General features: G+C 33.7%; 2 protein-coding genes across 2 annotated transcripts; both read left to right on the top strand.

The window, feature by feature from the left end:
* The first annotated feature begins 593 nt into the window (after positions 1 to 593).
* LOC135743191 (uncharacterized) lies at positions 594 to 3,701 on the top strand. Its single transcript, XM_073811634.1, has 6 exons — positions 594 to 654; positions 1,484 to 1,798; positions 1,881 to 2,189; positions 2,366 to 2,473; positions 2,639 to 2,719; positions 3,337 to 3,701. Exons 1-6 carry the CDS (start codon positions 594 to 596, stop codon positions 3,357 to 3,359), a joined length of 897 nt encoding a protein of 298 aa, XP_073667735.1. The 3' UTR covers positions 3,360 to 3,701.
* A 3,280-nt stretch (positions 3,702 to 6,981) lies between these two features.
* Positions 6,982 to 12,091, top strand: LOC135743161 (uncharacterized). The gene is made up of 6 exons (XM_073811633.1): positions 6,982 to 7,204; positions 10,162 to 10,476; positions 10,555 to 10,860; positions 11,034 to 11,141; positions 11,504 to 11,584; positions 11,693 to 12,091. Exons 1-6 carry the CDS (start codon positions 7,144 to 7,146, stop codon positions 11,722 to 11,724), a joined length of 903 nt encoding a protein of 300 aa, XP_073667734.1. The 5' UTR covers positions 6,982 to 7,143; the 3' UTR covers positions 11,725 to 12,091.
* Positions 12,092 to 12,365: the final 274 nt, after the last annotated feature.

Genomic DNA, 12,365 nt, shown 5'->3' with positions numbered 1-12,365 from the left:
ACAGGATGGTTTAATTTTTATTTAAACATTGGCTTAATTTTACTTCATAGATGGGTTGATGTTATTATTTTTATTTTCATTTTGTTACTTTATTGCAGATGTCAACATGGTATCCCCTTAACTTTTTATTAATAACATTACATGTGCTATAATTCACATTATTTGTGCTGTAATACAGTTTACATCAATCAAAAATATCTAACTTAGAATAAAACTTAATCACAATAAATACATATTTCACCAGAAAAAAAGATAACTTTAGTCTTGAGAAGTGCTGACTAGAGTCTGATGGTCCAAACATCTAAACGTACTCAACTGTGCTATTTTGTGACACCATAAAATGTGCTTAAAATGTATAAAAAAAAAATATTTAGGTAACACTTTGTAAGAAAGATGGGTTCAAGTTTACAAGTGGTAACAAAATAATATTTTTAAGCAGAGATAGTATGTTAAAAGCACATTTTAATTTATATTCATTTGGGGAAATTTGGTACGTACATAACACCTAAAGTGTGGACACCAGTTGAGGTCATAAATGTTGCACGGAAGCTGTAAGTACATCATTAAAAGAGAACCACTAACAGAAGCACAAAATGTCTGCTAAGGGTCACATAAGTCTGCTGGGACTCATCATTTTCAGTTCATCTCTCACAGGTAAAGAATAAGACAATATCAAATATCTGTATGGTGTGTACATCTATTTAATGATAGACAGAGTCTATAAAGTGTTAGCTCAATTTGGTGTTTGGTATCTCATGTTGTGTTTTGGTATACTGCTTTAATATAGTCAACACTTGAAGGGGATCAAAAAGACAAGAAAGGGTATTGGGTCTTGATTCACTTTAGATGTTGATAAGTGTATAGGCATTAATCATAATGTGTTTGTAATATTCTCACATTCAAAGGTCCAGAGGTGTATACTACTTAAGTATTTTTAATTTCTACATAAAAGTACATTTTCAAATATTCGTATTTTATTAGTGTTTTTCTTTGGAAAACATACATTCCAAAGCATATATCATAATTTTTACTCCACTACATTTCATAATTTCAAGTTTTTGGTTTATATTTAATATTTAAGTACATTTAGTAATTTTTTGTACTTTTAACCAAGAAAGTTATAGTACGCAATTTTATGTAATTAGGTATTAAATCAATTTTAACATGCAAAATTTTTTCCCAAGACAAAGCACAGATGCGTGGAAAATGTAACTAAAATACTTAAGTAGTATATACCTCTGCAAAGGTCTGATATCAAGAGTAAGTTATAAAGTGATCTGAACCACTGTGAGATCAATTCCTGTGATATTTACAATGTTCAACACCAGTTAGTCTGAATATTCCTGTTTATACTAAAGCAATGTGTTATTATTTTTTGCTTTCGTTTTTCATAATCAAAAGAATCCTTTTTGCTCTTTGTCAATAAGAATAAATATTTACCCCTGTGTTTATTAAAACAAGTACCTAACAAAATTTATTTTAGGTACAACTGCAGAGACTCGTGTGTTCAGAAGTTCAGGTGAAAATGTCTCTCTGCCCTGTATTAATGCTCTTTCTGACTGCACATCAACTACATGGAACTACAACAAACATAGTTCATCAGCTGTAGTAGAACTGATTGGTTTAGGAATAAAGAATAAAAACACAGAGAGAGCTGAGAAACTGAGTCTGGGGTCTGACTGCTCTCTGAACATCTATAAAACAACAGAAGATGATCGTGGACAATACACCTGCAGACAATATGTGAAAGATAAACAACATGGAACTGATGCACTGGTTTTTCTATATGTTCTTCATGGTCAGTGTTTTTTTTGGTTAGGATTTCATGTTTAACTGAAATCTGACATTTTAACTAAAGTTGTGTGTTGTTTCAATTTTAGTCTCTTCATCATCATCATCACAGACTGAGACAAAACCAGGCAGATCTTTGACTCTCACCTGTCAGCTTTTGCCATATGAAGACTCTGGTAATACTTTGGTCCATTCTGATGGAATTCAGCTGTTCTGGGTGAATCAGGCTGGTGTTAATCTACAGACAGACTCCGAATATCAGATTTCACGATCAGGACACTGTTTCATCGCTCTGAGTACAACACTCCAGAATGAAGACAACAACACAGAGTGGAGATGTTTGGTTAAAAAGATGAAAGAAACTAAGACCTCAGCCAGCTATACTGTCAAGTTTAGGGGTAAGAAATCTAAATATTAGACATAAAGGCACGTTAAGGGTGAATACTGTTATTTAAAAAGGATAAACATTCATGGTGACATAAATGCATTCTCAAGTATGATGTAGATGTTGATGATATGATGTTTTGTTTGAATCCCTCATTATTTGTCAACTAAATCGACATCTGTTAAATAGGTCCATCTGACCCAAATCCAGCAGTCACCACCACAAACTATGAGACGATATCAACTATAAATGCATCAGAAAGTGAAGGCAGTAAGATTTGTGTGTCATTATACAGAGGTATGAAGCACCGCATAGTCGTACATTTAGGCTTATAACTGTACATATCAGTGAACCGATGAAACACAGTTTGTCATTATGTTGCTTAATATTTTTATACCCTTAATTTAATATGTAAAGACAATGGATTTAATTTCTCTGGATGTCCACACATCTGTCTTATAGTGATTATAGTGATTGTTGAGATAACAGCATTCGCTGCTCCTACTGTGATTCTTCTTCAGATCGTCTGTACAGAAAGAGCTGGTGAGTTTAACCCATCATACTGTATCTGATGATTCACACTGGCTATGTTTACATGCACAAAATTTTGTCAAACCGATTAACAAAATTTTCAAAATACAAAATACTATATTTGTATTTAAATATATTTTTCCACACAGTATTTTGTATTTGTATTTAAATACATTTTTCCCCACTGTAAATTGTATTTGTATTTGAAATACATTTCCATTTATTTATGTCCATCTCTGGCCACTGCCTTACTATTGCGTGTTTCTGTGACGAGAATCATGTGATAAAATGGTTTATTATAAGACGTGAACTTGAGCACAAATGTTCTGCGCATGTGCATAATGTATTTTTGCATCCGATTGAGAAAATACTATGATTCAAGCATTTACATGCATATTTTTTTCCTGCGGATCGGATCACAGATCGGAGTACACCACCCCCTTCAATACGATCCAAATTTGCATCCGATGGTCCTCAATCGTATTGATTAAGGTGTTTACATGAAGGCTTTTCAATACAATTGAGCCATCAATATGATTACAAACGGATTATTTGGTTGCATGTAAACGTAAACGTGCTTAAAGTTATATGAGAAGTTTTTTAAGTTTTATTTATGTTTTTCTTCCCAGAAAACAGAAGAAAGACTCCCTGAAGACAGTGATATCAGCAGTCTATTAATAAAATACTATTTAAAAATAATAAGCAAGTTAACAGGGAAATTTATTTTATAGGATTTTTAAAGGAATATGCTTACAAAATCATTTTCCAGTGATCCTTATTGTAATAATAACCGCTTTAAATATAACACAGAGAAGCTGTTTGCGTAATCTTCTGTCAGCTCTGTGTAACCGCTGAGTTCAATCTTGTGTCATCTCTGTAAATTACTGTTTCAGTGAGTTTTAATTTTGCATGATTTCCTACTAAAATCTCTGAATTTGTTACAAATACAGTGTACAGAGTCTTTATCTTCTACAGTAAGTTACTGGCAACCAGCTGCATACCCTTACGAAAAAGAAGTTTATTCAAGTGTGCTATAAGTATACTTCTTTTAAACTTAAAATAAAAAAGTATACTTTCAGTTTACTTTTTATGTACCTCTCTAAAATGTACTTTAGGTACTTCTCAGAAATATACTTAAATTGTACTAAAGTATACTTGACCTATACTGACCGAAATGTCTAAGTATATTTGGCCTATACTTGTTTACTGACATATACTTAAAAGTATTAAGTAAAAATGCAACAACGAAAGCTACATCAAGAAAGCTGCAAAAAGCCATATGAATAGCCCTGGTAAAAAATAAATATACTTTATTGTATTTCAAGTATATTTAACTTAGCATGTACCAACTTTTAATATATTGAAAGTATGCTTACAACATATTTGCTTACAATTAAACTTTTAATATATTTCAAAATAATTATAATTTAATATATTTTCTAAAAGTATACTTTAAAAAAATATACTTGGAGTTAAAGTTCTGTGCAATTTTTAAAGTATACTAATTTGAACTTATTTTAAAGTTTATTTTAGGTATACTTTATCTGTTAAAGTTATCATTATAATAATGCACTGACAGCATATTTATAAAATACATTATTTAGCATCCTTTAGAAACAGTATATTTTAAGTAAATTTTGAAAGTATATGTAGTGTACAGTACAAATGTGTATTATCTTCATGGAGAATCTTTAGTGTTAGTAAACTAGTAGGTTATTAATTTGGTGCTGCAGGTATACTTGCAAGTATTCTTTTACTATACTTTTAGTTAACTAGTGTACTCATACTGAAAGTGTACATGCAAGTGTTCTGTTAGTGTACTCTTAGTAAACTAGTAAGTTACTAATTGTGTGCTGCAGGTATACTTGCAAGTATTCTTTTACTATACTTTTAGTTAACTAGTGAACTCATACTGAAAGTGTACATGCAAGTGTTCTGTTAGTGTGCTCTTAGTAAACTAGTAAGTTACTAATTGTGTGCTGCAGGTATACTTGCAAGTATTCTTTTACTATACTTTTAGTTAACTAGTAGTTTACTACTCAACTTTACTTTAAGTGAACTTAACATCATACTATATATATATATATATATATATATATATATATATATATATATATATATGTATATATGTATTGCACTTAAAGTACAATAAATTGTTCCTGTGTATTAATTTTTATACCTGACATATACCTTAATTGTACTTTCAATTTGAAGCTAAATCTTTCGGATGCTATCAGTGAGATAATCAAACAATAAAAAAAGAAAAAAAAATATATATATGGGACACTACAGTGGACACTGTAGAATATGTGAGTAAAAAAAGGAATGGAATAATTTGCAAATCTCATAAATTTATATTTTATTCACAATAGAATATAGACTATCTCTGCCCATCTTGACTTCTGAGAGGCACTGCCACACTTTTTATACCCAATCATGTTGCCAATTAAGTTGCAAATTGGTCCTTTAGTTGTTCCTTATGTACATTTAACTTTTATACTCTTATTGCTACCTGTCCCAACTTTTTTTGGAATGTGTAGCTCTCATAAAATCCAAATTGAGCCAATATTTGGAATGACATTTCAAAATGTCTCACTTCAACATTTGATATGTTATCTATATTCTATTGTGAATAAAATATACGTTTATGAGATTTGTAAATTATTCCATTCCTTTTTTACTCACAATTTCTACAGTGTCCCAACTTTTTCTGATTTGAGGTTGTATATATATCTATATATATGGCTGAACCCCCTGAATATTAACTTTCGTTCTGGACTCCATTTCCCATAATCCCGCATGCCTGGACTGATTAATCTGCACCTGAAACTCATTGGACAGCCTATATAAACTCTCTGGAAACATTCAGTCAGTGCAAAGTCTTGATTTGTACCAGCTGTCATTGCTGAGTGGTTTGCCTGCCTGCTTATCTATCTGTATTTATTGATCTTTATTTGTTTTACCCGGTTTATGAGTATGTTGCCTGCCCTGACCCTTTTGCCTGTTTCACGACTACGAGATTTGCCTGCCTTACATTGCTGTGTTTGCTGTTGTTTGACCTTGCCTGTTGGAATATGAGTGTGTTTAATAAAAACCTGCAGATGGATCCTCAGTGTCAAAGTGCTTTGTTACACAAGCAGTATACAATAAGTTACATACTAGTTTACTAAGAGTACACTAACAGAACACTTCTGCATGTACACTTGAAGTATATGACTAATAAACTACTAGTTAACTAAAAGTATATTAAAAGAACACTTGGAAGTATACCTGCAGCACATAATAAGTAACCTACTAGTTAACTAAGAGTACACTAACAGAACACTTGCATGTACACTGTCAGTATATGACTAGTAAACTACTAGTTAACTAAAAGTATATTAAAAGAACACTTGGAAGTATACCTGCAGCACACAATAAGTAACTTCTAGTTTACTAAGAGTACAGAATATTTGCATGTACACTTGAAGTATAAGTCTAGAAAACTACTAGTATACTCATGAGTTCACTTGCATTACAAATGAAGAACTAATTGTGCACTAGTTGTACACTTAAAGTTGACTACTCTTACACTTATAGTACACTTAGAAGTATACTTTTATATACTAAAAGTGGGCCAATTTAGTCCCAAGCGGTATTCAAGCAGTACACTTACAAGTATACTACTAGAACATAAATGTTAGTACACTTACTACATAAAGTATACTTAAAACTATACTCCAACATTACTTAAGTATACTTAATAAAATTAACTTGAAGTGTACTTCTTTTTCGTAAGGGTAACAACAGCTAATTTTTTACAGTCTGTATATCGCTTTACAATAATTGATTCAGCCAGGTGCATAAAATAAAGAATAGAGTCTTCTTTACTTTCTTGGTCCATGAATAACAATAACAGCGCCATATGCAAAAGTAAGGTAAATAAATAGAGTCTGGGATCAGTTGAAATACATGCTGTGAACCTGGTCACATCACCCTACATAAGTGTTTGACCGCAGTGATGCGCCGTCTCTGCAGCAAAGTTTTGCAGTTTTACAAAATTGCTTACAAGCTAAAAGTGGTACTGAAGGCTTACTGAGCTAAAATATTTACTCACAAAAGTTCTCTTCAGTCCAAGTTTGAAGTTATAAAAAGAAACAAACTCTAAACAGTTCTCTACAAGTTAGAGGAAAAGGGTGAGTATAAGAGGAGTGAGAGGAAGGGGGGGGGGGGGCGAGGAAGAGAACAAAGTGAAGGAGAACAGGAGGAAGATCCAGAAGATAATTGGTCATTGTGTAAGACATATCAAATTCATAGCAATATTTCATCATCAACCCCTTTAGTCTATTAAGTTATCATGACCATCAGGAAGTTGTAAACCACAGTTAAAGTCACAAATGTTGCAAGAGAAAGCTATAAGTACATCATTTAAAGAGAACCACTAACAGAAGCAGAACATGGCTGTTAAGAGTCATATAAGTCTGCTGGGACTCATCATGATCTGCTCATCTCTCACAGGTAAAATATATAAGACAATATCAAATATCTGCATGGTGTACATCCATTTAATAATCAGTAAGAGAGTCTGGTAAATTGTTAGCTTAAACATGCTTAGTTTCATCTTCCTAAAAAAAAAACTCATGTTGTGTTTGGTACATAATACTTTAATATACAGTGGACTAATATTTATAAAAATGTATGAGTCTCATTCTCACATTAAAAAGTCTGATGTCAAGAGTAAGTTATACCACTATGAGATCAATTTCTGTGATATTTACATCATTTTAGTCTGCTTGGACTGTGTTGTTTTTTGCTTTAGTTTGTATGTGCATTTACGGTTAGTAGTTATGGTAGTGTCTTTATGTCAAAATATGATTAATGACCCCCTGTCAATCAACCATGATTTATGCTCGCACCCCATCAATCAACAAATTTACAAGTTGGACAGTTTTGAGTGACGTTTCATGGGTTTTTAGCCTCAGTCTGTTTGACAGTCATTTTATGATGTGCCAATGAAACCTTGCATTCCTTTTTATGTCTGTTTGTTTTTATAATGTGTCAATAAAAGGTTGGTATTTTTTGAAGGTTAGTGTGTATTAAAAGTTGTACAGAGATTTTTTTGGCCTGTCATTTTTAGGTGTGTGTGTGTGTGTGTGTGTGTGTGTGTGTGTGTGTGTGTGTGTGTGTGTGTGTGTGTGTGTGTGTGTGTGTGTGTGTGTGTGTGTGTGTGTGTGTGTGTGTGTGTGTGTGTGTGTGTGTGTGTGTGTGTGTGTGTGTGTGTGTGTGTGTGTGTGTGTGTGTGTGTGTGTGTGTGTGTGTGTGTGTGTGTGTGTGTGTGTGTGTGTGTGTGTGTGTGTGTGTGTGTGTGTGTGTGTGTGTGTGTGTGTGTGTGTGTGTGTGTGTGTGTGTGTGTGTGTGTGTGTGTGTGTGTGTGTGTGTGTGTGTGTGTGTGTGTGTGTGTGTGTGTGTGTGTGTGTGTGTGTGTGTGTGTGTGTGTGTGTGTGTGTGTGTGTGTGTGTGTGTGTGTGTGTGTGTGTGTGTGTGTGTGTGTGTGTGTGTGTGTGTGTGTGTGTGTGTGTGTGTGTGTGTGTGTGTGTGTGTGTGTGTGTGTGTGTGTGTGTGTGTGTGTGTGTGTGTGTGTGTGTGTGTGTGTGTGTGTGTGTGTGTGTGTGTGTGTGTGTGTGTGTGTGTGTGTGTGTGTGTGTGTGTGTGTGTGTGTGTGTGTGTGTCCTCTCTCCCCCTCCCCCACACCAACATACCTTTTCACTTCTACGTCTTTGTAAATGAGTGGATGTGTGTTTCTAAAACATTGATGGTAAAATAAATTTAATTCGAACCATTCTGACAAAATTAAATATCTGATATCGCTTGAACAGATGTCAGCCCATGCTGTGTTCTGAATAAAGTTTAGTATTTTTGTTCCCGTTTCTAAAACAGACATGGTGTTCAGATGTTGCTCTCACACACGTGTGTGCGTGTATAGAAAAACAACGTGATTATTTAATTTGATATGTAAGGATTTATCTTGTTTTTATATAATGATTTGTTTATTTAGACTACGACACTAAGGTGGTTAAGACTATGCATAAAGAATTTATTTAAAGAAATATTTAGTACATGTTTAGTTTTTACCAGGGCTTTGAACCAGAATTTTTTCCCAATTGGTTCGTTCCGAACAGAACGTTATCTGTATGGATCAAGGATCAACTGCGATTCGTTACACCACTAATTAGTTTTAAAAAAACAAACATCTTGAAATATAGCCTACAATATTTACCTCTTATGATTGAGCATTAGAGACTTGGGCTTGAGTAGGCTACTTGCTGGTGGCAAGCCTCTGATTTCTCAGATGAGTCAACCGAGTATTGCACAGAAATCTTGTCAAAGCATGCCACCAGCATACCAGCACCAAAACACAACATATGCTGGTCTAGCTGGTATGACCAGCATGGGATGCTGGTGCTAGTGCTGGTTTGGTGCTGGTTTAGCTGGTGTTGATGCTGGTGCTGGTTTAGCTGGTGTTCACTTGCAAACCAGCACTAAAACACAACATATGCTGGTCTTGCTGGCTTTTTCAGCAGGGTAATAAAACCTAAATTTAAGATAAACCGTTAATTTTGTCAGAATGGTCAGAATTATATTTATTTTACCATCAATGTTTTAGAAAAACACATCCACTCGTTTATAAAGACCATGTGGTGAAACGGTATGTTGGTGTGGGGGAGAGAGGACACACACACACACACACACACACGCGCATACACATGCACGCACACACACACGCGCACACACACATTCTGGTTTCCATGTTTTATGGGGACATTCCATAGACGTAATGCATTTTATACTGTACAAACTGTATATACTATTCCCCTTACCTACCCCATTCCCTAACCCCAACCATCACAGAAACCTTTCTTGTACCTTAGATTTTTAATAAACATCATCTTGTTTGATTTATAAGCTTGTTTCCTCATGGGGACATCAAAATGTCCCCACAAGGTCACAAAACCACTGGTATTCCTAACAACGTGATAATTACCAGGCACACACACACACACACACACACACACACACACACACACACACACACACACACACACACACACACACAAGGGCCATATAAATGACAGGCCAAAAAAAATCTCTGTACAACTTTTAACTCACACTAACCTCCAAAAAAACCAACCTTTTTTGATTGACACATTGTAAAAATTACAAACAAGTTGCCTGACAACAGACATGAAAAGGAATGCAAGGTTTGATTGACACATCATAAAATGATCTGAACCACTGTATGAGATCAATTTCTGTTCAGTTAGTCTGAATACTCATGTCTGAATGTTTTTTGCTTTAATTTTTCATAATCCAAAGGATCTTTTTTTGCTTTTTGTCATTAGAAATTTATATTTACCCCTGTACTAAAATCCCTGTTTATATTTATTAGTACAAACAACCTAATTTCCTTTTTTTAGGTACAACTGCAGAGACTGATGTGTTCAGTAGTTCTGGTGAAAATGTCACTCTGCCCTGTATTAATGCTCTTTCTGACTGCACCTCAACTACATGGAACTACAACAAACATAGTTCATCAGCTGTAGTAGAACTGATTGCTCAAGGAATAAAGAAGAAAAACACAGAGAGAGCTGAGAGACTGAGTCTGGGGTCTGACTGCTCTCTGAACATCTATAAAACAACAGAAGATGATCGTGGACAATACATCTGCCAACAATATGTGAATGAACAAAAACATGGAAATGATGCACAGGTTTATCTACATGTTCTTCATGGTCAGTGTTTTTTTTGGTTAGGATTTCATGTTTAACTGAAATCTGACATTTTAACTTTGTCTGTTGTTTCAATTTTAGTCTCTTCATCATCATCACAGACTGAGATAAAACCAGGCGGATCTTTGACTCTCATCTGTCAGCTGTTACCATATGAAGACTCTTGTAATACTTTGGTCCATTCTGAAGATCTTCAGCTGTCCTGGGTGAATCAGGCTGATGTTAATCTACAGACAGACTACAGATATCAGATATTACGATCAGGACACTGTTTCATCGCTCTGACTACAACAATCCAGAATGAAGAAAACAACACAGAGTGGAGATGTTTGGTTAAAAAGAAGAATGAGATTAAAACCTCAGCCAGCTACACTGTCAAGTTTAGGGGTAAGAAATCAAAATATTAGACATAAAGGCACGTTTAGGGTGAATACTGTTATTTAAAAAGGATAAACGTTCATGGTGACATAAATGCATTCTCAAGTATGTAGATGTTGATGATATGATGTTTTGTTTGAATCCCTCATTATTTTTCAACTAAATCGACATCTGTTAAATAGGTCCATCTGACCCAAATCCAGCAGTCACCACCACAAACTATGAGACGATATCAACTATAAATGCATCAGAAAGTGAAGGCAGTAAAATTTGTGTGTCATTTTTCAGAGGTATGAAGTGTTATAGCACCATACGGCCTTTCATAAATGCTGATATGTACATCACTGAAACTATCAGTGAACCGATGAAACACAGTTTGTATGTTGCTTTGTTTTATACCCTTAATTTAATCTGTAAAGACAATGGATTTAATCTCTGTATGTTATTCACTTTCCACACATCTGTCTTATAGTGATTATAGTGATTGTTGAGATAACAGCATTTGCTGCTCCTACATTAAGGCTTATAACTGTACATATCAGTGAACCGATGAAACACAGTTTGTCATTATGTTGTTTGATATTTTTATACCCTTAATTTAATCTGTAAAGACAATCGATTTAATCTCTCTGTCCACACATCTGTTTTATAGTGATTATAGTGATTGTTGAGATAACAGCATTTGCTGCTCCTACTGTGATTCTTCTTCAGATCGTCTGTACAGAAAGAGCTGGTGAGTTTAACCCATCATACAATCTGATGATTCACACTGAGCTTCAACAATCTGTGCTTAAAGTTATTTGAGAAGTACTTTAAGTTTTATTTATGTTTTTCTTCCCAGAAAACAGAAGAAAGACTCCGATCACCCCCTGAAGACAGTGATATCAGCAATTTCTAAATACAACACCATTTACAAATAATAAGCAAGTTAACAGGGAAATGTATTTTTATTGATTTTTAAAGGAATATGCTTACACAATTATTTTCCAGGGATCTATATTCTAATAATGACTGCTTTAATTATAACATAAACCCAGACAGACTGTTTGAGTAATCTTTTGTCAGCTCTGTGTAACCGCTGAGTTCAGTCTAAGTTCATCTCGGTTACTTCCTATTACAGTGAGTTTTAATTATTAAGCTTATTTTGCTACTAAAATATCTGGATTTGTTACCAATATATTGTGATTCCATTAAAATAATTAAAATATATGTGCAAAGCATATTATTACTATTAGTATTATCATATTTGATTTTGGTAATTTATAATATTATTTTGGTCAGTTTAGAAATCTACACTGATAAGCGCATGACTTCCATATGCATCACTTATTCTCACAACTACTCTTATAATATATATATATATATATATATATATATATATATATATATATATATATATATATATATATATGCTTTAAAAAACAATTTTAACCACATGATGAAGACTCCATTTGTATTGTAATGCTAATATTTGTGATTAAATAAAGCCACAATATGTAAGATTTTTGTAAAAA

Source organism: Paramisgurnus dabryanus, chromosome 13 (genome assembly GCF_030506205.2).
Source record: "Paramisgurnus dabryanus chromosome 13, PD_genome_1.1, whole genome shotgun sequence".
Lineage (NCBI taxonomy): Eukaryota > Metazoa > Chordata > Actinopteri > Cypriniformes > Cobitidae > Paramisgurnus > Paramisgurnus dabryanus.
Note: the sequence above shows the minus strand (reverse complement) of the source record. Positions and strands in the feature narration are given on the sequence as shown.